Here is a 27030-nt window from a genome sequence, read left to right on the forward strand (position 1 = left end):
GATCAGAGGAAGAGCCTTCAGTCATTTTTACCCTGTGCTCCACAGCTTTTCTCTCTGCTCTTTCAATCTCCATTCTCATTCGTTGCTCCATGTCAGAAGTGGACCCGCTGGACGAGGCGATAGCAATGTCACGCTGGTGCAGCACCTGTGTCAACTGGGAGATCTCCTTTTTCATCCCTTCTAGCTCACTGCTATGAGTTTGTTCAGCCTGAGACAGCTGCTCCTTCAGCTGGAGAGAGATATGTATGAACCACCCATGGATTTTTAAAGGACAAACAGCGAGAAAGCAGATGTGCTGACACATGAGTTATGTATAATTTTAGCACTGGCTGGTGCAGAGCTCTATGCAAGCTTCCTCGGAATCTTCTGTTAACATACTTCAATCCTGACTTATAACAAACTAACTATCTCATCCCTTTGGTGGTCTTCTGCTTCCCCAGTTATCCGTTGGGGTAAGAAGTGGGTTGTGAATAAGTACCCACTGCAGAGCTTAAGCCCGTCAAAAGGGCTGAACACCCACACCCCTCATTGATAGCAGCTGTGAACACTTAAACCTTCTGAAAATCAGCCCACAGATCTCAACCTATCTATAAAGTGCCATATCTGTAGTAGAGATGTAAATATCCGTTTAAAAAGTTAACCATTTAAACAATTAAAATTATGTCATGTAATCAGCCCCGGGGTTGGGGGTTAATGGTTAGGATCAGTTAACCGGTAAGACTAATGCTTACCAGTTAACCGTTCAGTATTTTACATCCCTAATCTGACCTATTTCTACAGCACCACAGTCTGTCTATCTAGATACCACACAGCACTCATCACTGTAGTATCTCACGGCCTCCCAAGTACTTAAACATAGAAATAATAGGACCACCACTTTCTCTTTCCTCTTCCCCAGCCTGTGGAGCTGTTTGTGTGTGTAAGTAAATAGGCATGTCTAAGATGAGGTGTCTGTGTATGTGAAGAGCTACATAGAAGAAATGAGATTTCCAGTACGGTCTGAAAGGGGTGTGGTGACTATCCCTTACTTCTTGGTGGGAACAAAGTCTGTAGGCTAGCTCCTGCTCCTGGGAAAGTTCTGTCTGTCACACTGACAAGCCTAACCCCAGTGGCATACTGTTTCACCCTCCCAGCAGGATGTTGCTGTTAAGGTCATAGTTGCGGGGGGGGGGAGGGGGCGGGGAGATCTCTCAGGTTGCTAGGACCAATCCCATGGAGGGATAACCCAAATATGAGCGGTGTATTCCATGGGGAGCCAGTGCCAAGGGCAGAGCACTAGGGTGATGCGTTCACTGCAGACGGCTGCTGTGTTCTGGGCTAGCATATGGCTGTGTACCTAGATATCTAGACGGATACAAACTCACTCATTACACTTACTACCCTAAAACATGTTCAGATCTCAAGAAGTGAAATGGGAAGCACATTATACCACTGGGCCTGCTAGATATCACCTCCTCATCTCAATTCCTTCTACTTTTGCGAATCTGCTGTCATAACCAGGGTCAGAATCGCTCTAAACACATCCCCTCTCAGGAAGGAATCTACAACCCCACATATATGGACAGGATATACGACAGTTAGCCTCACACTAATGTCAAAAAACAGCCACAGTTCTCTGGGTGTTACTTTCTGCACAGAACTATACCACATTTTCCTACCTATAGTAAAATGGAAAAAAAGGTTACCTACCTCTCGTAACTGGTGTTGCTCATGTCCTTTCCAATAGGTGCACGCGCACCACGTGCACGATCATCAGAAGGGTTTTCCCCTAGCGGTACCCGTCGGGTCGGCTATGGATATCCCTGGAGTGGCGCCTTCATGGCGGCGTATATAGCTCCCTGCCAACCCGCCACCTTCTCAGTTCCTTCTTGCTGGAATACTCGGACAGAGGGGAGGCATGTGGGATTTGGAATGAACATGAGCAACACATCTCAAAGAACAAACACTTACGAGAGGTAGGTAACCATTTTTTCTTCTTCGAGTGATTGCTCATGTGCATTCCAATAGGTGACCTCCAAGCAGTTTTCCTGGAGGAGAAGTTCTTCCTGAGTTCGCTTGGTTGCTGGATGCAGGACTGCCCTGCCGAAGGCTGCATCGTCCCTCGCCTGTTAGGTGATGGCGTAATGCAACGTGAAGATGTGGATGGAAGACCGTATTGCTGCCTTGCATGTATCCTGGATAGGGACCTGTTCCAGGAATGCTGCGGATGAAGCCTGTGCTCTTGTGGAGTGCGCCATCAGCGAAGGGGCTGGAATCTTAGCCAGGTCGTAGCACGTCCTGATACAGGACGTGATCCACGATGAAATGCACTGGGACAAGATTGGAAGCCCCTTCATTCTCTGTGATTGCAATAAAGAGCCGTGGTGACTTATGAAATGCCTCTGTGCCCTCAGTGTAGAATGCTAGGGCACGACTGACATCCAGGGAATGGAGCATTTGCTCTCTGTTACTAGCATGGGGCTTAGGGAAGAACACAGGCAAAAATGTCCTAGTTCACATGAAACTGGGAGACTATCTTTGGTAGAAACATGGGGTGAGGGCGTAACAGCATCTTGTCTTTATAAAAGACTGTATAGAGAGGCTCGGAAGTCAGCGCTGTGAGCTCGGAGACCCTTCTAGCCAAGGTTATGGCTACCTTCCAGGAAAGGTAGGACATAGGGCAGGTCACCATGGGCTCGAAAGGCGGCCTCATGAGTGCAGACAGGACCAGGTTGAGGTCCCACTGGGGAATGGGCCGTTGCACCTGGGGATAAAGTCTGTCCAAGTCTTTGAGAAACTGGCCCACCATGGGATTGCTGAAGATTGACCTACCTGCTGCTCCCAGGTGGAAGGCAGAAATGGCAGCCAGGTGTACCCTGAGAGATTATATTGCCAACCCCTGCTGCTTGAGGTATAGTAGGTAGTCCAAAACAAAGGGAATTGGCGCTTGCTGTGGAGGGCTGCCCCTCTGCAGAGACCAGATATGTGGCATGCGTGGAGGGTTTCCTACTTCCCAGCAGGTCTTCCCTCACTGGGTCCGAACACTGAAGCTCAAGCAGATTCAACCATGGAGTTTCCACACCGTGTGGTGGAGGGACTCCAGGATTGAGTGTTGCAGGCGGCCATGGTCCTGTGTAATGAGGGTCGGGCGCACAAGAAGGGCTTGTGGTCTGTCCACTGAGAGGTTCAACAGCATGGTGAATCAGTGCTGGTGGGGTCACGCTGGCACTATGAGGATCAAGGAAGCCCCTTCCTGGCGAGTCTTGAGGAGGACTTTGTGTATGAGAGGGAAGAGCGGGAACGTGTACAGCAGGTGACTCGTCCACAAAAGGTGAAAGGCGTCCGTGATGGATCCTGGGCTGTGGTTCAGAAACTAGCAGAACCGCTGGCACTTCCTGTTGCTCCGCGTCGTGAACAGTTTATGTGGGGAAAGCCCCATCTCTGGAAAATCGTATGCACGATGTCCAGCCTGAGGGACCATTCGTGATTGTGAAACGCCCAGCTGAGGCAATCGGCCAGCTCATTTTGTACAGGCTGACATATGCCCCAACAGTTTCATGCAATTTCTGGCCATCATTGTGGGGAAATCGGTGAAGTTTTTCAATAATGTCCCTGAGTCCTTGAAAATGCAGCTCGGGCAGGAATGCCCTGGCCTGCATGGAGTCCAAGAGAGCTCCTATGAATTCTATTCTCTGCATCAGGACTAGTGTAGATTTGGGCACATTCAACATGAGGCCCAGCCTGAGGAAGGTGGCCCGAGACAGAGAGACATGCTTCACAGCCTGTGCTTGCAACTTGGCCTTCATGAGCCAGTCGTCCGCCACACACTTCATGGATACCCAGGAGGGGCACCGAAAGCCCAAATGGGAGCACCCTGAACTAGTAGTGCTGGCCACTGACCATAAAGTAAAGAAACCGTCTTTGGGCCGGAATAATGGAAATATGAAAGTACGTATCTTTCAAGTCAAGGGTGGCATACCAGTCCCCTGGATCCAGGGAAGGAATGATGGAGGCCAGAGAGACCATGCGAAACTTTACTTTCCTTATGAATTTGTTACGGTCTCGCAGAGCCAAAATAGACCAGAGCCCACCCTTGGCCTTGGGGATGGAGAAATAGCGGGAGTAGTCCCAAACTACTGAGGAACCTCCTCTATTGCCCAAGAGAGAGGGGTGATTGCACTTCTTGCAGGAGTAGTTCGTGAGAAGGGTCCCTGTAGAGGGACAAGGAAGGGGGGTAGGAGGGAACAGAATTGGACAAAATATCCCACGTCCACCGTGCTTAGAACCCAGTGATCTGATGTGATCTGAGACCAAGCACAGTAGAAGTGAGAGTAAATTCACGAAGAGGGGGTAAGGATCCGAGCTCGGTACTGGTGCTCTGTCCTCGGGCGCATCTTCAAAAGTTTGGCTTTGGGCCCGGGGGGGGCTGTTTGGAAGAACCCTGGCCTGGGCCTGAGGAGGACTGACGGGCATCTCCTATGATTCCTGCCCCTGTCTCCAGCACAAGTCTCGCCTCGGGGGCCCAGAATAGAAGTGGGATGGGGGCTGAGACTTAAATGGCTTTCTTTGGGATGCAGGGGTCTGGATTCCCAAAGACTTTAGAGTCGCCCATGAGCCCTTAAGACTGTTCAAGCAAGAGTCCGTATTTTGGACAAACAAGCCTGCACAGTCAAAGGATAGGTCCTGGATGGTGTTCTGGACCTCCGGTGGTATCCCGGACACCTGCTGCCACGCGCTGTGTCTCATTGTAACGGTGGAGGCCATAGTTCGAGCCGCCAAGTCTGCCACGTCTAACGCAGCCTGGATGGAGGATCTTGGGACCACTCTGCCCTCTTCGAGAAGCACATCAAATTCCTTGTGCGAGAAAGCCGGGAGCAACTCCTGAAACTTTGTTAAAGTGCTCCAGGAATTGAAAGCATAGTGGCTGAGTACCACTTGCTGGTTGGCCACTCGAAGCTGGAGCCCCACAGTCAAGTAGACCTTTCAGCCGAAAAAGTCCAGCTGCTTAGCATCCCGTGACTTTGGACCGGCACCTGGCTGCCCCATCACTCCTTATGGTTTGCCACTTTGACCACTAGAGTCCCTGGGTTGGTGGGTGGGTGAAGACGTGTTCATACCCTTTCTGCGGCACAAAATAATGTCTCCCCACCCCCTTAGCAGTGGGTGGTATAGGGGCCAGATTCTGCCAGAGCACCCTAGTAGCATTCTGGATAGTTCTTATCAGGGACACAGCCACACTAGATGGACCCTCCAGGGCAAGGATGTCCACCATCGGGTCCGACTCCTCTGTGACCTCCTCTGCCTGGAGGTTTAGGGCCACCCTCCTAAGGTGGTCCTGGTATCCCCTGGTGTCCACCGCTGGCAGGGTGGTGGCGCTGCCTGCCACCGCCTAGTCTGGCGAGGAGGAGGAGGAGGTCCGTGGGACCAGGTCTTCCTGCCCTTCTGGCTCCCTGGAGGCTGGGTCAGGTGTGTCAGTCCCTCCGTGACTGGAGGTGGCTCCAGTACAACTGGTGGTACTGGTTCGGGTGCTGCTCCTAAGCGTGACAGCCCAGAGTCCTTGTCTCATGCAGGATCCTCTGGAGCCCTGGGTGTGTGATGAGACACGGACATTGCTGAGGATGGGGCACAGGGTGCAGATGTCATCAATGCAGCCCTGGAGCCCTGAGCCTGATGATTGGCCCTTTTGGACTGCTTGGGCCTTTGTACTCGGCCCTGCCACTGGGGTGGCCAGGATACCACCGGTACCGACGAGTCCACAACTCTGCAGTGCCAGGACCACAAGTGGTACTGGCTGCATCAGGAGACAGAAAACTCAGCCTCCGACTTGGAAGAGTACTCTGAGCCCGACCACAAGGAGAGAGAGCCTGATGGTGCCAGGGAGCGGTACCGGGGTAATGGGTAGAGGTGCTGTAACATCATGGGCTTGCTGTGATGATGAACACGGGCCAGTGCCACCATCACTGCCATGAAGGATGCCGGAGATGGTGCCACATGGAGCACCGTCATAGATGCCACAGATGGTGCCGTTGTCAGTGCCGCTGACAGTGCCTGAACTTGAGCCGGCATCTGCAGCGGTGCCGTCGCTCACATCTGCGGGGCTGGGACTGCGCCGTCATGGCAATAAGGTCCCACATTGCCTTGTAGGCATCCAGTGTGGAGGGAAGGTCGAGCTCTTCAGGAGGATTTGGAGGAATCCACCAGCACTGAACTCGACGGACCTCTGATCGGGGCCAGAATCGATGGTGCCAGGTCTTGAGAGCCAAGCCGTGGGTGTCCTGCCACAGGATGCACCCCGCTGGAATCCCCTTGCGGCTTCTTACCAGAGGGAACGACCCCCATCCGCCTTCTTTTTCTTATGAGGCACTGGGGACTGTAAGCGGTGAAGAGGTCTTTCCTCGGTGCACTGAGGCTGGGGCGCTGCACACTGATGATGCCGGTGACATTTCCAGTACCGGCTGAGGGCAGAGGGCCAACTCCATCAGGAAGAGCTTTAAATGATAGTCCTGCTCTCTCTTAGTCCTGGGTCTAAAGCTCCTGCAAATTGGTCACTTGTCTGTCTGATGACCTTCTCCTAGGCACTTAACACAAGCAGCGTGTGATCACCTCTGGGCATAGGTTTCGTACACCTCTCGCATGCCTTAAACTCCTGTGACTGAGTCATGCCCCGGTGCCTGGGGAAAACCAGGGTGGGGGGGAGCCCCTCAAAGTAAGCTTAACTACTATACAACTATTGATTAACTATTTACAAATAAGAAAAGGGAACCACTAGGTAGCCATTTGAGAATGCAAGAGACTGAGCTGCTACAACGACCATCACTGGCAGTAAGACCGACCTGAGCAGGCAGCGGGTCGGCAGGGACCTATATACACCGCCATGAAGGCGCCACTCCAGGGGTCTCCACAGCTGACCTGACAGGTACCGCTAGGGGAAAACCCTTCTGACGATCATGCACACAGTGTGTGCACACACCTATTGGAATGCAATGATCAATCACTCGAAGACGAACTGCTATGTCAGTGAGGCCCTTCCATTGCTTATTTCCTTCAGCCATCCACTGCCACTTTTAAAAGCACAGACCAAGACTACGCTCTTCCACTCAAGGTTAAAAAAAAAAAAAAGACATAAGGGAAAGTTGCGTGTGGGATCCTCAGTTCTCTCCCACCCCTTCATTCTGAGCAACCATTTCCCCCACAACATACTCTGTTCCTTCATCCCTTTCTTTGCTTTGCTAATACAGAGCACACAGAGTTGTTGTGGGCAACTGTGCTAGTTAGTCCTCAAACCTCGCTCCCACTCTAAGACTCAGGGGTCTTACCTTTTTAATCTCAGCCTTGGCCAGGCAGTGGTGTTCTTCCGTCACCCGCAGCTCTTTGCACTTCTCTGTCAGCTCCTTGCTCAGCTGTATACACCTGGCATTTATGGCTCCCAGGCTGGGGGCAGAAACAAAGAAACAAATCACAATTTAAAAACACCCCCCATGAGCCACAATGCAGGTTATCTCAGGAAACCAGCATTCACACATCTATCCTCTCTACCGAAGTCATTTTGACAGACCAAGACTACTGCAATCTTTTCTGATTAGATACAGCCATTTCTCTTTTCCTTACCAAAGGAAAGTTACCAACTTCCCTTGTAAACCGGGGATCTTCTCTACAGATCCATCAGTGGAGAAATTCAATCACAGTTTTTACTCAGAACAGGAAAGATGAGATGTAGCTCTCAGCAGCTGACTGGCTATTTAGTTTAACAAAGATTTCCCTCTCCACTACAAAGGAAAATGACATGTCTAAGCATACTAAAGAAAATATTTTTTAAAACTTAAAAAGGTATATTTAACAAACAAACAAACCAACCCTAACATCCCACTGTGGTAAGATTTTAGACTCAGATTTCTATGGACTCTTAAAATACTAGTGGTTTGGACGATTTTACTGTGGTTAACAGTGCTGGTGAATAAGACATTATATATGCCATATTGTCTGTGTGTGACTGAATTTTGAAGTTGTCCTCTACCTGCCCTCAAGACGAGCCACCTCTGACTGTAGGTTCTTTTCATTCTTCTGTGCAAGATCCAACTGCAGGAGTACGTGCTCCAGCTCTGGGAACTCCTGTGACAGCCATTTCTCACGCAGGTGTTCTTCCAGTGACCTATGCACAAACACAGGACCATCCGAGAAGGCCTTAGTCTCTTGACACACCTCATCCCCCTGTGTATTGATATAAGAACAGTGATATTTTCTATTCTCTGACAACACAAGGCAGTCCAATAAAAGACATTACCTCACCCATCTCGTCTCTACTCTAGCTCTACAAAATCCACCAAGATGTAATGCTATAATGTGGCATCTGTGGATATTCTGGATGCCCCAAGCATCTCATCCTGATGACAGGCCCATGTTTGAATTCAGTCAGATTATGACAGGCCGCCATCAAATTAGTAAAAAACCAACACAACTGGGCAATTTCAATCCCACTGGCAGATGCTCAGTAATCCCTGCTGCAGGGAAAGGCATAGCTGCTAGATCTCTGTGTATACTTCAGTGTCTCTCTCCACCAGTATCAAGGCAGAAAGCGGCTGATGCCTTTGCCACAATCATTATAACCTTGCTGAAGCCTTGACCCTATGCCCTTAAAGTTAATGGGACCTTTGCACTGACTTCAATGAGCACATTTAGTGGCCAAAGGATGTTTTCTCTCTCCACTACTCACCTGAAATGCACGAAAAGGGAATCAAACCACAATTCACTGACTCAGGAAACCTACCAGAGAGCCAAGGCTGAACCCCTCTGTATTTACAATACTTCTTCGCTGTTTGGATGCCGACTGCTTTTGAAGCAAATGAAGAACAGGCACCCTTACCTTACAGTGTCCCCCTACAGCATACTAACAGCCATGAGCTCAGACTCCAAACATACAGAAAGAGCTCCACAGGCTCAGAGAGTCACTTAAGGTCACAGATCTACATTGAGTGGGGTGATGGCCAACCACATTTAGATGCCAAGGATCAGACCTGGTAAGGAGCTCCTTGCTGTGCAGGGTTTCAGTTACGCTGGCCAGCTCCTTATGTAACTGCTCCTGATGCATCTTTGAGCTCTTAATGAAATCCTCCTGGGACTGCAGAGTGACTCTCAGCTCCAACTTCTCCTCTTGTAATACCTACAAGAGAGGAAATGGAAGTTACTGTTGCAGGAATGGACAGAATCAGTTTAGTATAGTTGGGCTGGAAATGAATTGTATTTTCAGATGCCAAAAGAAGCATTAGATGGGTAATGGGCTCACAATGCCACATGGGTACAAAGCTGGCCTCACGGCCAGCTTGGAGCCTCACACAAAGGCATTGATGGAAGGGTGGGAGATCTCCAGGGTGACTGTACCTCCCAGGTGATAATCGCATCTTGAGATGGTAAGGGAATGCACTGAACTACCCCCAGCACCCTCCATGGACAGCTCTCACTGCTACTTCTCACAAACCTCCAGCATTTTCTTAGAATGCCCCAGCTCCTCTTGGACTCTTTGGTGATCCTCCAGAATCTTCTGATTGGCTCCAGTCAAGTCATCCACTCTCATGTTAAGCCTCTCCACCTCCAGCTCATTGGCACAGATGGTATCATTGGCTCGCTCCAGCTTGCTGGTTAAATGCTGGATTTCCGATTGGCTGGCCAGTTGCACAGATTCCAGCATCTGCTTCCGATTGGTGAGCTGAGTCTGCTGACAGAGGTTGTTGCTGTGTTATAGCTAAATTACATATAAAGAGAGGTGAAATAAACAGATTCGAAGCTTCATGAAGGCTCCACACCGATACTTCTCGATGCAACATGCCATTTTCTCTGAAAGCAGTGCTGCCCTTCAGGGAACAACAGGAGGTGCTGCGTCAGGATTGTACATAGGTGAGGCCTTTGAGGTGGGGAGAAGAAAGGAATTGACGGCATCCTTATGATTCCAAAAGAGGTTCTGAGGGCATCTAAAGAAAGAGAATCTCTGAAGCAGACAACCCACACTGCCCAAGAGATTGAACAAACAGTAAAGCGGCCTAAGTTCCCTGTCCATCAACCTAGGGGTTAGATCTAGCCAGAGGACAAAGTGGAAGCAGATTTGGAAATACCATATATGAACTACAAAGCCAGGCAAATCTGTTAATCCCACATGGAGACAAGGAGCAACTCCTGACAGATGGAAAAGGAATCAAATAGAAATTAGAAACTGGAGTGACGGCAACAGCCAGTCATGTTCTGTTTCATGCAGTGAATCTCCGGTACTAGAAGCTTGCTAGAACACTCACTTTCTTGAGATTTGAAGGTTTTATTGTTTTAAATGTAAATTAGAGAAAGGAATAGAATACTTACATTAAACATATCACTGACAAACAATACCTTCCCTATTATTTGCAGACTGACATAATTTAAAAAATGAGTAATGTCATATGCCTCTAAGAACATTCACTTTCTGAACACCTTTTTTATGTAGTGCCCAATATACGCAGTGTTGTCATTACCCTTGCAAACAATACACAAACCTGGATCACAAGGACCAATGGCTATGAAAGTAAAAGCATGTGGTTGCCCGAGATGGCCCAATAAACCAACATGCCAGACTGGCTGAATTCATGGACAGTTTCTGCAATAAATGGAAAGCCTGAAAGTAAAAGTTAAGACCCACAAAGGAAAGGCCTAGCCATAATCTCCTATGGTGCCATGTAGGAGGCCCAGTTTTGGTTGCCAGCCTTTAGTTTATTAGGCTGGCAGGGATGGAGGGAAGGCACTCCTCACTGGGCAAGAGAAAGCCACGGTCTACTCCAGAGTAACCTGCACAGTTACAGTGACAAAATGGAATCCAGTCGTCCTTAGCTGGAAAAATGGCACCCCTGACTAATGGGTTGGGTGGGGGCAAGAGTGTGCATGGGATCTGCAGATCTCATCCAAGCCTTTGTCAGAAAAAAACAAAACCAGAAAATGCTGTCAGGATGTGTTTGTGACAGGTTTTATTTTTTAAGGTTGAGATTTCCAACGCAGTCATGAGGATTTAGGCTTCCATCACATTTGCCAATAAAGGTGAGCTTAAGTCCCCGAGACTGCTTTGGAAATTGCAACGTAAATGTCCCATTTTTCTGCTACACTGTGATCTAACACACTGGCCAGTGCTCCAAGGACACGTCTCTCCTTGGAAGACTGAAATAGCAAGGAGAGAGACAGCAGCGGTGAGACCTTCTGCTCAAAGGCCCACTCGGCATTTGTGGATCTGCTAGTGTTGGCCCCTCATAAAGCGCCATTAGTGCCAACTCCAATCCTGTCAACACAAACTGCAAAACTCCTCCTTGCCAGAGCTTCCACTCAGCAGCAATTCAGGTGCCCATTAAGTGAAAAGCTCCCAACAAGAGCTTATCATCAGCATTTGCTGTAATTGTGTCAGTGTAAGCATCTTCACAGCTGGGGTCTCGGTCAGCTCATCAGACTGCTGCAGCAGCATTAGCTCGGGAATGGATTAACTTTTCAGGAACAACAGCACCATTCTGCTCCTGTTTTAAGAGCCTCAAAAACAAAGCTAGAAACTGCTGTTGCTTTGCTACCGTGTGGCAAATGCCTTTTGTACGACAAGACTATTTTCAAAGAGCAACTTCTGTATAGCTGCAGCTACACAGCTGAGGATTGGCAGGTACATAGCTTTGAACAGGACGTGACAAAAGTTATTTTAAAGCGTCATGTCCTGTAATCTCCCCCCCACTCCCAGAAACCCTCATCTTACTATCTTCCCCCTCCTAATATTTATGAGTGAGATTGAGTGTACGGGAGCCATGGGGAAGGTTTAGCCAGCCTCCATTAACAGACTTCAGATCTTTCACTGCTTGTACTGTATAGATGAGTTTACTCCATTAGGACTGATAAAGTCATTTCAGTTGCGATCTGAAGTGGATTCACACTTGAGGGATTTCATTAGCTCGTCACTGCAAACAAACAACTTTCAGCGCACATTAATTGTACCTGAATGAGCTCAGATTGCTCTGTCAAAGCCTTCCTCTGGGCCTCCAGTGACGCCACCTGTTGCTGGTAAAGCAACCGCTGCTTCTCCCAGTCTAGAGATTTCTGACGGAATTCCTGCAAGGATGATTGAGATGACCTGGAATTTACCACCCATTTGGTTGTCAAGATCATCCCCTCCCAACTCTCACTAACATTCTTTCTCCTGCCACTGTATACTCCTGAGCCTTCCTCCACAGCAGGGAAACCATCAGCCAGTCATTTAATGCACTGACTCAGCATTAAAAAGTCCCTCACACTGTGCTGTGGCATTGCTCTCTCTGAGTTAAAACCTTCATGTCAATTACTGCTACTTACAGATGTTGAGTGCTGATTCATGACCAGCTCTACAGATTTGCTGTCAGAGCATTAACAATTCTACTTCCCTGTAAGTTTACAAGAAAAGGTTGCTACTGAACTCACTAAGTTTGCAAGTATGAAGTAACAATAATTCTTAACCCAGAAATCAGACACTGCCTCAGAGAGGTGTTTTGGGGAGACTCGTTACCAACTTCTAAGTGGTGCTATCAAAGATGAAAGAATATGGCTGGTCTCATCATGGTAGTAAGATTAAAGACAAGCTGGACTTGGAAAACACTCATGCAGAGAATTTCCTCCAAACTCTGTGGTAACAACCCCATCGTGCTTGAATTTTCTACCTTTACATACTGTCTTGTCCTTAAAACATCCACTCACCTTTGATTTAATCCAGGATAACAATAATATCATTTATTAACTGTATTAAAATAGCAGCAGGCCCCAAAAGAGATTGGGCACCATTGTGCTAAGGCGATAAAAATATGTTTACCAGTAATCATATGTTTCTTTTTACATTTTCAAACAGTTCTCCCCTACTCTCCACACACACACACACACACACACACACACACACCTGTGACAGCTTGCCCCGCTCTTTTATAAAATCCTGGCGGACACAATTAAACTCACATGCGATCCCAATTAAACTGGGCAGCATCATGGAGAGGACCAGTGCAGAAATGGCCTTTGCTACACAAGAGCACAAGGACAGCGAATGCAGGGGTGAGTGGACTGAGTATTTGCACTCACAGTCCACTTGCTTATTAAACATTCAGAGTTGCTACTGAACCTGAAACAAGTCAGTTTGGTTTGTATGAACAATGGCCATGGCTTCTATTATCCACACACCTCTATCTTCTTAGTCAATCTGCTCACTTCGGACCGGTCATCCCCGTGGCTCTTGGGACCCTCCCTAGCTTCTTTCAGTTGTTTCTTCTGCAGCTTCTCATAGCTTCTCTTCAGCCTGCCTAGCTGCAAGGAAGTCAGTGCAATTTTTGATAATGCTGGTCAAGGTCACAGTACATTAAATTAATGAAGCATTCTGAAGGAAGGGACATAAAGTCATTTTATAGAGATACTCCCTCAAACCAAGACCATCCGGTTGGCAGAAGATTTCTACCTGTATAATAAACAAAAAGTACTATATGTACTCCATAATGTATCAAAATATGCTGGATTGTGCCACAGTGGTTTGCCGCGGGGTGGATCAGCAGCAGCAGAAATTGAACCTGGGTCTTATGGACTTAAGGCAGGAGCCCCTACTGCCCGAGCTAAAATACATAATACCCAGCTCTGTCAGCCAAGGCTGTACCAGGCTCATAAACTTCTGTCTGTGCCCACCCAGCACCAGAGGGAGACAAAGTACCTTGCTGAGCAGATATGGGTTACAGAAACATGGAGTGACAGCACCCAAAGAAAAACAGAACACTGTGAGGCTTAACTACGAACCGATCAAGGATGTAGGTGAAAGACATTCATGAAATTCCAGTGTATGCGATACAACAGCCACTCATCTTGTCATACTGGTTGCTTAGCTAGGTCATAAATTTCCCCACTGACTGGAGAAAGATAAGGAAGAACGTCACCCATGTCTACTGCTAGAATTCTAATTTTATTAAAAAACTTGAATAATAAATACTTTGCATTTAAATAGCATCTTTGATCAAATATTTTGAACTTAAACAGAGCATTTGCCACCTGATTAGATAATTTCTTTACAAACACTGACAAAATAAAGCTCTTAACATCCTGTGAATTGGGGAAATATCTCCATTTTACAGATGGATAAAATGAGGCACAGAGTGGGTTCGTGACTTGCCCATGGTTCTAAAAGAAACACATGAACAGAGCCAGGAAGTGAACCTAAATCTCATCATTCCCAGTCCTGTGCTTTACCCACAAAGCCATGCTTCCTTTCAGAAGAGGATCTCCTGATTCAGCAAAGTGATTAAACGCTTTGCGGAACAGGAATGGACTTACGCACACATTTAAAATTAAGCACATACTTATGCGCTTTGCTGAGTGGGAGCCAGAAAGCTTTACAAATATAGATTTAGCCTTGCAACATCTCTGTGATTTATAGATTATATAGTATCAACTATCACATTTATAATGATGGGTGACTTGGGGCAGGGGGAGGTTGTGAGGCTTTCCTACAGACACAAAGCAAGCAGTTTGGGGATTAGACCCCAGGATTCCTCAGTCTCCTGTTCTAACCCCCACCACATTATCCCTTTTTGAGTTCAATACTAATGCGCCTCAGTCTTGACCCACACCACAGTTGCGATTCCAGTCCTGAGCTTTAAGACAGATCTGTTAATGCACTTCAGTCTGGCCTAGCAGCATCTCTACTATTCCAGTGGGGACATTTCCTGAACAAAGACTGTTCATCATGCTGAAATGTAAGGGGGTTTTAAATGAGGAAAGATGTCTTCTGCACACTAAATTGAGACTACCAAATTAATTATACTTATGACCTACAGTAAGCAGGAACTGAGCCCAATCCTCCAGAGATAATGCACTGCTACCCTCTCCTGGCATTTAGCTCCACACTACTGACAAGCCAATGGAAACAGAAGTAATCATTAAGGCACTTACATGAAATACTGTCAGCCCACCCGCAGAAAATCTCAGCATCTGTTACATTACAGTGGGCATGACATCCTTTGTGGAATGAAGGGTGTGGAACTCTTTTTAAAAGTCTTTGTCAAGTAAATTTAGTGATATCATCATGCCTGGGAGAATGGAGTCACCTTCAAAGAACAAGAATACAGGCAGAACCAGTAGTAACCCCCCCCCCCACCCCATTCTGCCAATCTCCTTCAGCCCTGGCCTCGAGGGTCAGGCTCTATGCTGATTCAACAGCTAGAATTTCCCCTGAGATATCAACAAGAATATCAACAGGCATGCTGGTCTCAGGAATGTGGATACCCATTCACTGGTAAAAGGACTTTGAGATCAACTGACTACACACTAGCCTCTGAAAAGCCACCAGAATAATGATATTCCGTCACTACCAAATTGAACCCATTTTACATGGCAGGTGCACACAGACTACCATAATGGGCGGCAGGATAAAATCCTAAAATAAGGAGATACAGAAATTTTGTAGGAGACCGTAAAACACAGAGTATTTTTGATCTACAAGGACATGACGTAGACTCCATAGCAATTTTAAGGAGGAGGTTGGTATCCTTGGCTCAATTCAAATCCCCCGACACATGCCCATGCACTGGTGGAGTCAGTATACCACGCGGTGGATGGTTGCCACCTTCTCTCGGCCACCATGACTGTACTTCCAGAGGGAGGTATATATCTGCCGCAGGAAAAGTCATCATCTCATGTTTATTTCACATGAAAAAGGCCAGCTGCAGAGCTGTGCTTTCTTTAAATTTCATGCTATGCTGGGAGAGCAACAAAGCAACATAAGCACAAGCATAGGGGTGTCTGGGGTGAGAGAAGACAGGAAACCTTGGCTGTAAATTTCTGCCGCTTTTTAACACACCTGAAAGTAGCCACAATAAGGGCTAGTCTATGCTTGAAACATTACAGCTGCGCAGTTATAGTGCTTCAGGGTAGCCACTCACTACAACGACAGGAGGGATTCTCCCATTGCCATAGTTAATCCACCTTGCCAAGAGTCAATAGTTAGGGCGATGGAAGAATTCTTCTGTCAGCTGATCACTGTCTATGGCAGGGGTTAGTTTGGTTTAACTACACTGCTCAGGGGTGAGGATTTTTCCACACCCCTATGCGACATAGCTGGGTCGACTTAACTTTAGAGTGTGGACCTGACTTCAGTTTACAGCAAGTATTTCCACTTTCACAGTAATCTTTGGAATGAGATGAAGAGTGCTATATAAATGTAAAATATTATTTTGTTGCTAATCAATCCTCTTGTTTTGGCACACAGTGGGGAAGGGAGGATTAAGAAAATCACAGCATTCAAAAGGACAGTGACAAAATGAAACATTTAATCTATCAGACCACAAGGCATAGACTGGGGTTTCAACACCAAATCTCATCTTTCTGAAACCCACCTCTTCTTGAAACTTCTTCAGCTGCTGTTCATACTCCACAACCATGCCTTGTTGGACTTGCTCAGTGTGTTCTAACTGCTGGCGCAACCTACCGACCTAAAGAAAGAGTTAAAACACAGCACAGTGACTATCAGCACAGAAGCAGCAGACTCAACACAGCTGGCTGTCTCACCAGTAGATGTGGAAATTGAAGGATTACTGTATTTTAATTTCATAGTATATATTACATACATAAACACACATTATAGTATAAGTGGTAGCAACTGTTACAATTAAGGTCCTGGTACAAGAAATGCTATTGTCCTACTGGTTTCAATGGGGTTACTCACCAAGCATCAGTTTAAGTGTGTGCTTAACTCTTTGCTGGATTTGACCTACATTTGCAGAATTGCTTCCATTTCAACCCCTTGTTTTCAGCCAATCAGTTTTCTAAAATTTGCATCTTTGGGGCTGAAATTTGCCAAACTCAGTTTACGCCAAAAGGTCGGGGGGAGGGGGGCAGATGTGACTGATCAGAAATGCGGATTATCATTTCAAACTATTTGTCAGCAACAAAGACAGCCACCTCCGCTGTTTCATCTGCAGGGAGTAAGAAGAAATTCTTCAAATTCTATATGCAGGGAGGGGAGAAGAGAGGAATAAAAGAAAACAGGCTTCAAAACAGGCAAATGGGAGATTATTCCTCCTTTAAAGGCTTTTTTTTTTTAAAAAAAAAACAAAACTCATTTTCCTTCTTCCTCACATCCTTTCCCCTTCTCGGAACTCTAGGGCAGAGACCTGTCTAATTGTATGTCTGAAAAGCAACGACAACAAAAAAGATTTGGGCAATGTAAAATATATATATATATATATATTTTTTTTTACAAACACATCTCAGCATAAGAAATGTATAGTTTGTCTCTGGTGATAGGGAATCTCTCAAAAGTTTTCAGTGAAATAAAAAACTGGTAAAAGTGTGATCATGACCCATACAAAGAAACTTCATTCAAACTGGTTGTGAATACTGGTGGCCTGATACAAAATAACTGTATTCTGGACATGCTAATCCTAATACTTACCCTGTCAATCATTAATATCTAGAGAAGAGAGTAGGGCACTAAAAAATAAATTCCCAACACATTACCAATATAAGCTACCCGACTCTCTTTTTTCTCCTGCTCATTGTCTTGTTAACCTAGATTCTACACCAGATCTACTAGTAGTTATATACATACTTAGGTGTAGTTTAGGGGCCATAGAAATACCTCTAGTTCCATGGTGACAAAGGCACCCAAAACACAATTTATATACTCAGTCACAAACAAGTTTTGTGATGAAGGTGCAAATTCCAGTCCCAACATGTTAAAACTTGAATGCCTTCCCCACATCCCTGGAGTGCAACTAACACGCTACTTATGGGGAGGGCAATGTGCTAACAAGGAACAAACAGGACAAAGAAGCTGTACAATGTGAGGCAAGATTTTAAAATAAATGAAGTACAGCTAAAGGTCAGAGACAGTCCCACAGCCCACCACAGTCCTCTTGATCTCCTAGCACTCAAGAGAAGGTGCAACATTGCTCCTTGTAAAATGAGTTAAGTTTAATATCATTATAAACACAGACCACAGAAGCTTTGCTACTTGATCTATATGTACAGTACTGACACAGGAATTTGTTACATATACTTTTGAAACCCCACAAAACTAATGCCACAGCCCTCAAAAAACAAATCAGTTTGGAAACACTGGATCATCACTTGGTGCAGTTTAGCAATTAGCTTTCTCATTACCCTTGTGATTGGAAGTATTCAGTTTGCTTATGACTTCTGTGACCAGATAAGGTGTTTCTAGGATCTCACAAGGGACTTTGAGAGTCCAGGCTGGTTTCTTGAAACGGGAAGTTCGGCACCCAGTTTCCATTGAATAACACTGCGAGTTAGGCAACTCATTCCTTTGCCAATGACAGGTAGTCCGCAGTTGTGAAGCAGGGTTCCTGCTTTCCCTGACACAGGGTTAACAGACCTGACATGTTACACATTTACATTTTTTCATTGAAGTCTTCACCACTTAATCTCTGAGCTTTAATCAATAAAACACCAACAAAAAACAAGATGCTTCTGACAAAACAGTAACTGAGGTGAATACATTTTTGTGCAGAGACAATGAACATTAATGAAAATTTATGCTGGCTCTTGTATATTCTATATTGACGGACAACGTGCACAGGAATATCACTGAATGTTAGACAGAGTGAGCCTGGGGCTGTACCTCCTTGTGTTTCTCATCCAACAGAGTCCTGACAGAGGAAAGCTCTTGATCTCGGATCTCCAAGCAGGTCTCCAGAGCCTGGGTCTGCCCTTCCCATTCAGACTTCTTATGAGCCACCATGATATCGATCTGCTTCATCAGCTCCTGCAGCTCTGCCTCGCAGGACGTTAAGAACCCTCTGCTGGCAAGAAGACAGCTTGCTAAAACCGCACAGTAGACAAAAGAGCTACTGAACCTAGCCCAACAAGAGTACTTCTTCCCTCCACTCTCATACACCCCCCTCACCCATGATGATGGGCATCTCCACCAAAACAGGCTAACTGAACTCCTTGACTACAGCGGGAGCAGGGGTAGGCACAGTAAATAGGGCAATATATTAAAATGTGTAACATTCCCTCATCAAGGAAAGCCATAAGTAGAGAATTATTTAACATTGTGGCAGCTAAACAGGCAGTCTAGTATAGCTCAGAATCACAGGGGGTTCCTCACCTACATGCTAGAACTACCATGTTGACGTATGCTTTGTTTGTGTACTAAACTAAAAAGAGCACTCAAACATTAGAGACCAGAACCCTAGCTGGTATAAATCAGCCATAGCTCCAACTGAAGCCACTGGACACACTGATTTGCATTAGCTAAGGATCCTACAATAAACGCACATATAGTACTTTGCACTTCTAAACAAAATTACTGATTTATTTTACCCCCCATCTGTTCAGGTCAAGACACTAGCCAAGGGGTAGAATTTTCAAAAGCGCTTAGCACGGCCTAACTTTGATCCATTGAAGTCAAAGGTTTCTGTGAAGTTTTACCACAGACTTCAGTGGGAGCAGAATTAGGCCAATGCTGAGCACTTTTGAAAATCTCAACCAGGACAAATGGCCTATACAATTTAAACTAAAGGCAAAACCTCTCTTTATTTAATCACAGGAGCACAAAAAACATCTATAAATAGAGTAACTCCTCACTTAAAGTCATCCCAGTTAACATTGTTTCGTTGCTGATCAATTAGAGAACATGCTCATTTAAAGTTGTGCAATGCTCCCTTATAACGTTATTTGGCAGCCGCCTGCTTTGTCCACTGCTTGCAGAAAGAGCAGCCCATTGGAGCTACCTGGTGGGGGCTTGGAACCAGGTTGCACAGGCAGCCCCCCATCAGCTCCCCACTCCCCTAAGTTCCCTATGCAGCAGCCGCCCAGCAGGCTATCAATTGCAGGCAGTTCAGCTGTCCCTCCCCCACACTGCCATGTGCTGCTCCTGCCCTCTGCCTTGGAGCTGCTCCCAGGAGCTTCCTGCTTGCTGTGCAAGGGGGGGGGGGGGAGGAAAGGGGTGCTAATGTGAGAGTGTTCCCCTCCCCTCCGCTCCTTACCCCATTTCCATAGAGCAGGGGCGAGACAACAGGGCTCAGGACAGAGGGAGCTTGCTGGCAGCAGCTATTGTCTCAACTTGCTGATCTACTTAAAAAGGCAATGTACTTAGAGTGGGGTCAGCGTACTTAAAGGGGCAATGCGCATCTCTCTCTCACACACTGTGTGTCTCTGTCTCTCTCTGCCATGCTGTCTCCCCTCCCTCCATTCGTTCTGCCTTGTAGAGTGTGAGGCTATATTAACAACATGTTAACCCCTGACGGCTCAGCTGACTGCTAGTTTATCATTTAGCAGTAAGGCATTCCCTGGGAAATATCTCACCCTCTGACTTCTACACCTCAACAAAGCTTCACAATCATCATTGCTGTGTACAGTATTAAATTGTTTGTTTAAAACTTATACTGTGTGTGTGTATACACACACACACGCAGTCTTTTGTCTGGCGAAAAAATTTTCCTGGAACCTAGCCCCCGCATTTACATTAATTCTTATAGGGAAATTGTATTCGCTTCACATTTTTTTGCTTAAAGTAGCATTTTTCAGGAACATAACTGCATTACCCAAGTGTCAAAACACAGAGATTAGTACAGTAACTCCTTGCTTAACGTGTAGTTAACTGAATGGGATTTTCATATTTTGTAATTTAAAAACAAAACACGACTTTGTTCCTATGACACACTGTATCTCAAAATAGCACCCATATTCACCAGTGTATATGATTATATGTTTTGTGGAAAGTGCCTTGTGAGGTATCATTTAAGAAGTCTTGATCTGTTTAACATTAATGTTCTGTTGAATCATATGTACTATCATTGTATCTGAAGTTATACTATGTGTGTTTTACTGAAACATGTGAGGTTGGAAGACACCCACAGCCAGCCCTTCGTTCGCAACAAAGAAGCAGCTATCACTGGCCAGACAGGTGTTGACGGCCCATCAACACCTATCTACTCTGCAAAAGACTTCTCAGAGAGGGCACCTATGCAACGAGGGCTGCCTAACCCCCATGTCACTTCAAGGATCTTTCTAGCAGCTGGAAGAAAGTATAAAAAGGAGGGACAATGACATCACCTGGCCTCTCTCCTCCCCCATCTCAATACTTGGAAGATTGTCTAGAAGACAAAGATTTTGAACTGGGGAGACTAGTCCCAGGCTAGGAAGGGAATTCACACTATGTATTAAGAGCTGTAAACTGCCTAGAACATCTAGTGGAGTGAGAAACTGCTTGATTCAAATCTTGCTCAGTGTGTAGAATTTAGACTGCTAACTTATTTTTATTTCTTATGTAACCAGCTTTGGTCTCTATGCCTGCTACTTATAATCACTTACAATCTATCTTCCTGTAGTTAATAAATCTGCTTTATATTTTATCTAAAACAATGTGTTTTCAGTTGAAGTGCTTGGGGCATCTCAGCTCAGGTTAACAACGGCTGTTGCACATCTACTACCCTTTGCAGGAGTGGCGAACTAATTAATGAGTTTGCACCATCCAGGAGAGTCTTGAGCACTGTAAGACAGTATATTTCTGGGGTGCAAGGATGGGAGCTGGGGTGCTTGGCTGGTGCCTTTCTGTGTATGATTCATGAGTGGCTTGGAGAGCATTCATGCAATTTAGCTGGGTGTGAGTCTCCACATGCCGACAGCTGAGTAACCATAGCACCTGTAGGAACTAGCTGCTTGTCACTGGCATAGCATTGAGAGAGACAGTCCAGGCTGGAGAGTTAAGGGGTACAACGGTCCCACGGGATCCTCGGGAAACAGCCTGAAACTATCACAGTCCCCAAGCAGAAATTTTTTTGAACAGAGTTCCAATCATCAGAGAAATCTTACAGCCAATTTATCAACTCCTGAAAATAGAGGATTATCACATAAATGCTGACAAACACCTAAGTGAAGCAGGGTGGATAACGCCACCATAATTAAGAATAAAACATCTCCAATCTACTGGCGAGAGTTTGCTCCCTAGACATGCTGAAATTTCAACTTTGGGGCAGTAATCACTGAACCCAAATCAACTAATTTCTCTGAAACCTTACAAGCTGCTAAGCTTGGGACAATATTAAATCTTGCAAGATGGAGCCCAAGAGAGACGTGAACTCCATACTGATCTTTACCCCCTTAATTTGCTTGTCAAATAGGAAGGACTGAAAAGAAATGGAAATCAATAGGTCAAGGGATTGAAATTCCTCTGTCTCCCTGGAGTATCCGTAAACTTCAGAACTTGACAGCTTTGCTATAGGGAATCATAGAATATCAGGGTTGGAAGGGATCTAAGGAGGTCATCTAGTCCAACCCGCTGCTCAAAGCAGAACCAATCCCCAATTTTTGCCCGGATCCCTAAATGGCCCCCTCAAGGATCGAACTCATCAAGGATTGAACTCACAACCCTGGGTTTAGCAGGCCAATGCTCAAACCAGGGGGAAGCTGAGGGAAGGCTACTCATTCTTAAAGGAGCCAACCTCACAGTTCAGTTTGAAGTTCACCCTGTCCTGTGAGTTGACCAAACATTAAGCAGTAATTATGGTCCTTAAGAACATTTCCCACTCAGTGAGAGTAGGTGTACAATTCATATCCAAGTTCTGAAACCATTACTTGGCAAAGAGATAGTCTTTGCCACCTTTGGAGTTGGGGCACAATCTGGCAAAAGGAATATAAAAGTGGCACACGCCGTTGAGGCAAGGGGAACAATTACTTTCATGTCCCATTTGCTCAACTGACAAGAAAAAAAGATGCTCGTTCAACTGCCAGCGCTGCTGACTCAACCCAGGATCTGAAGCGGGCAAGGTTCTGCAGGGGGTCAACGTGCCGGGGGTCAGACCAGATGATCATAACGGTCCCTTCTGACCTTAAATTCTATGAGTCATGATGTTTTTATCCTGGCTGCAGTAGGATTCTGCAACTGGAACTTAGTTAAGATCTGTTGATGTTGTGGGAGCCAAGAGAGAATGCGGCTCGCTCTCCTATAGCCACATGCAGTGCTAGCCGTATTTCTGACAGTAAAGTAAGCAGACTGGAATAGATCCACAGAGTAAGGTGGTGCCATTTTTGCGTATTCACTTTTATGACCATAACTGCACTTAGCAGTAGAATAACTTGTAAGAAGGCTGAAAAATAGAACAGAGATTTTGCAAAAGGATAATAGTACAGAAATGCCAGCTATTAAGACAACAAAGGCTTGTAGCCAGGAACTACTTGGAAAAGCAATTCACTATGGCCTTGATCCTGCTCCAGTTGAAGTTAATGATATACGATCAGGCCCTACTGGCCAAATCCTGAAGACCTTACTCAAACATAACACCCTTTACAGCTCCGAGCACAGAGGTGGGCAAACTCCTGCCTGGCCCCTTAGCTCTTGGCCCGGGTGGTTAGCCCCCGGCCTCTCCCCCGCAGCCTCAGCTCACTGTGCTGCCGGCGCAATGCTCTGGGCGGCAGGGCTGCAAGTTCCTGGGGAAGCACAGCTGCAAAGTCTGGCCTGACACGGTGCTCTGTGCTGCGTGGCAGTGCGGCTGTAGCACTGCCAGCCACCGGTGCTCCAGTCAGGGGGGTGTGAATAGAGGGCATGTGAGTTCAAAGGGGTGGGCAGGGGTGTGGACAGGGGTCAGGGCGGTCAGAGGGCGGGAAACAGGGGGGTTGAATGGGGGCAGGGGTTCCGGGGGGCAGTCAGGAAGGAGAGGGGGGATTGGATGGGGCGGCGGGGGGTAGTCAGGGGCAGGGGGCAGTGGATGGGGCAGGAGTCCTGGGGGTGCCGTCAGGGGACAGGGGCGGTTGGATGGGGTAGGAGTCCGGGGTGGGGGTGGGGGCCGTCAGATAGGGATCAGGGGCTGGACCACGCCTGGCTGTTTGGGGAGGCACAGCCTCCCCTAACCAGCCCGCCATACAATTTTGGAAACCCGATGTGGCCCTCAGGCCAAAAAGTTTGCCCGCCCCTGTCCTAGCATAATGGGTCCCGGTCCCTATCTGTAGTTCCTAGCTGTTACAATAAGCAAAGGAGATTTTGTCTGACTAAGGAGCAAACCAAAGGACTGTAGGATTTGAACTGATATAAAAGTGAAGCTGCATGAGTTTGAGAGAGCATTGTAAATGGTGGTATACATACCCTCCATGCCCTTGTCTTTGCATTCTCTCCAGCAAAGCCTCCATCACCAAGTCACGTCCTCTTTGGCAGCTGGGAAAGCAAACAAAGCAGAGATCATGCCATGGCAATTCATCAGCCAGTGTAGTCCCTCCACAGCTGACTGGAGAACATGATAGAAGTCTAGGAGGCAGGGAAGGTGAAGAATTACACAATTTACAGTGTGTGCATGGGAATAACAGGGAGAACAGTTATCATTTCAATGAGCTTACAAGCCAAACGTGGGCCAGATAAAGCAGCAAAACAAACCTCATTACAATAAGAGTCAGAATTACTTCTCACTCCTCACCATTGGCTGGTTGATACAATAGTCTGATCCAGTGAATACAATGCTTCAACAGTGGAGGTGAAATACATATTCAGAATGAGAACATTAGTGGCCTGGTTAATCCAACTGGTAAGGTGTCATAAATATAAAGGGAAGGGTAAACCCCTTTGAAATCCCTCCTGGCCAGGGGAAAGCTCCTCTCACCTGTAAAGGGTTAAGAAGCTAAAGGTAACCTCGCTGGCACCTGACCAAAATGACCAATGAGGAGACAAGATACTTTCAAAAGCTGGGAGGAGGGAGAGAAACAAAGGGTCTGTGTCTGTCTGTAGTCGTCTTGGCCAGGGACAGAACAGGAATGGAGTCTTAGAACTGTTAGTAAGTAATCTAGCTAGGTATGTGTTAGATTATGATTTCTTTAAATGGCTGAGAAAAGAATTGTGCTGAATAGAATAACTATTTCTGTCTGTGTATCTTTTTTGTAACTTAAGGTTTTGCCTAGAGGGGTTCTCTATGTTTTTGAATCTAATTACCCTGTAAGATATCTACCATCCTGATTTTACAGGGGGGATTTCTTTATTTCTATTTACTTCTATTTTTATTAAAAGTCTTCTTGTAAGAAAACTGAATGCTTTTTCATTGTTCTCAGATCCAAGGGTTTGGGTCTGTGGTCACCTATGCAAATTGGTGAGGCTTTTTATCCAACATTTCCCAGGAAAGGGGGGGTGCAAGTGTTGGGAGGATTGTTCATTATTCTTAAGATCCAAGGGTCTGGGTCTGTAGTCACCTAGGCAAATTGGTGAGGCTTTTTACCAAACCTTGTCCAGGAAGTGGGGTGCAAGGTTTTGGGAAGTATTTTGGGGGGAAGGACGCGTCCAAACAGCTCTTCCCCAGTAACCAGTATTAGTTTGGTGGTGGTAGCGGCCAGTCCAAGGTGTAATATTTTGTACCTTGGGGAAGTTTTGACCTAAGCTGGTAAAGATAAGCTTAGGAGGTTTTTCATGCAGGTCCCCACATCTGTACCCTAGAGTTCAGAGTGGGGGAGGAACCGTGACATAAGGATATACTGGACTTTGAGGGATTTTCCCTCTCTAGGGCAGAGAAGTGATGAGACATAAGAATTACCTGACTGGATCAGCACCAAGGTCCATTCGGTCTACTGTCCAGTCTCTGACAGTGGCCAACACCAGCTACTTCAGATGAAGGGTATAAGAACCCCACAGTAGGCAGATGTGGGATAACCTGTCCCCACATTAGGTCTTACCCTGCTGTCTGACACCTGGTCTACACATAAACCAGGGGTCCCAAACTCAAATTACCACGAGGGCCACATGAAAACTAGTATATTGGCTAAGGGCCGCATCACGGAAACCTTTTTCATACAATACAAAAGCACAGTCAAATAGGAAAAAAAAAAATGAACAATTACAGCTAAGTGAGACCTGTGGAATCCCGCTGAACATATCATGGCTCACCTGCCCCGTCAGCTACTTTGGAGGCACCAAGAGGGATTTGATTTGAAAGGGAAAATAGAGAGCCTCGGCAAGACACTTGGTTCTCATCTCCTGAGTCTAGGATTTAAAGCCAAACTGATGTTACATGATATGAGTTTGCTGGTCTCAGCTAAGGCTCTGGTGGTCAAGTCTCTTGTGACTCCTGTCTGTTGATTTAAAGGTAGTCTAGAGCTTTGGGGCCAGAGGTATGGCAGCATGTCCCTAAGCTCTGAACATGTGGGCTGGGGCTAAAGGCAAAGAGTACACTAGGTTCCACAAGGTGATGTTCTGTTGTAACTGTTCATGTGGGGGAAGAACCTCCAAGTTCATGTACACCAGGGGTTCTCAACCTGGGGATCGGGTCACGAGGTCATTACATGGGGGCGGGGGTCGCAATCTGTCAACCTCCACCCCAAACCTCACTTGCCTCCAACATTTATAATGGTGTTAAATATATTAAACAATGTGTTTAATTTATTGGGGGGGGGTCACACTCAGAGGCTTGCGATGTGAAAGGGGTCACCAGTAAAAAAGTTTGAGATCCACTGATGTACACAAAAGAATGAAAATGTTGAAGGGGCAGGCAGCAGCCAGCTGCAGTTTGTAGGCAGGGAGCATGTGCAGGTTGTGAGCACATGCCTTGTAACAGGAGGCGCTGTCCTGAGAGTGTGGGGGATAGAGGCACATTGACCTGATTCAAGTAAACAAAACCATGCAACCCCCACCCTAAAGAGAACTTCCCATCCAAATCGCCCATCCAGCAGCACTGCAAACCTTCCACCTTCGGCAAACAGCAGCCAAAGCAGAATGCCAAACCACCTCACTCAAACGACAAAATACACCCCCTCCTCACCCCTATTCCAACCCCTTCCCCAAATCCCTGCCCTGGCCCCGCCTCCTCCTCTGAGCACACCACGTTCCTGCTCCTCTCCCCCACGCCTCCCCACCGAGCGTGCAAACAAACGTTTGGCAGTGGGAAGCACTGGGAGGTAGGCGGAGGATTGGGGATGCAGTGCTCTCATAGGGGGAGGAGGAGGAGATGGGGCGGGTGAAGGAGGGGAGCTTGGCTGCCGGTGGGTGCAGAGCACCCACTAATTTTTCCCTGTGGGTGCTCCAGCCCTGGAGCACCCACGGAGTCAGTGCCTACGGCGGGCCACAGGAAATAACTCTGTGAGCCG

General features: G+C 46.6%; 1 protein-coding gene across 4 annotated transcripts in view; it reads right to left on the bottom strand.

Annotated features, from left to right (window-relative positions):
* The window catches only part of CEP63 (centrosomal protein 63), a 46697-nt gene that overhangs the window by 9645 nt on the left and 10022 nt on the right, over positions 1–27030 (bottom strand). For 3 of the 4 annotated variants that reach the window (XM_084639798.1, XM_084639797.1, XM_084639799.1), the window contains exons 2-11: positions 24059–24127; positions 18596–18776; positions 16350–16445; positions 13159–13281; positions 11956–12069; positions 9452–9688; positions 8991–9136; positions 7994–8128; positions 7296–7410; positions 32–229 (exon numbers count right to left, since the gene is read on the bottom strand). In XM_084639798.1, the coding sequence (XP_084495924.1) occupies positions 32–229; positions 7296–7410; positions 7994–8128; positions 8991–9136; positions 9452–9688; positions 11956–12069; positions 13159–13281; positions 16350–16445; positions 18596–18776; positions 24059–24102 (1389 nt within the window). In that variant the 5' untranslated portion in view covers positions 24103–24127. The remainder of the gene's footprint in view (positions 1–31; positions 230–7295; positions 7411–7993; positions 8129–8990; positions 9137–9451; positions 9689–11955; positions 12070–13158; positions 13282–16349; positions 16446–18595; positions 18777–24058; positions 24128–27030) is intronic. The other variant, XM_084639800.1, reaches the window with a different exon arrangement.

This window comes from Lepidochelys olivacea (genome assembly GCF_965140295.1).
Source record: "Lepidochelys olivacea isolate rLepOli2 genome assembly, chromosome: 9".
Classification (NCBI taxonomy): Eukaryota; Metazoa; Chordata; order Testudines; family Cheloniidae; genus Lepidochelys; species Lepidochelys olivacea.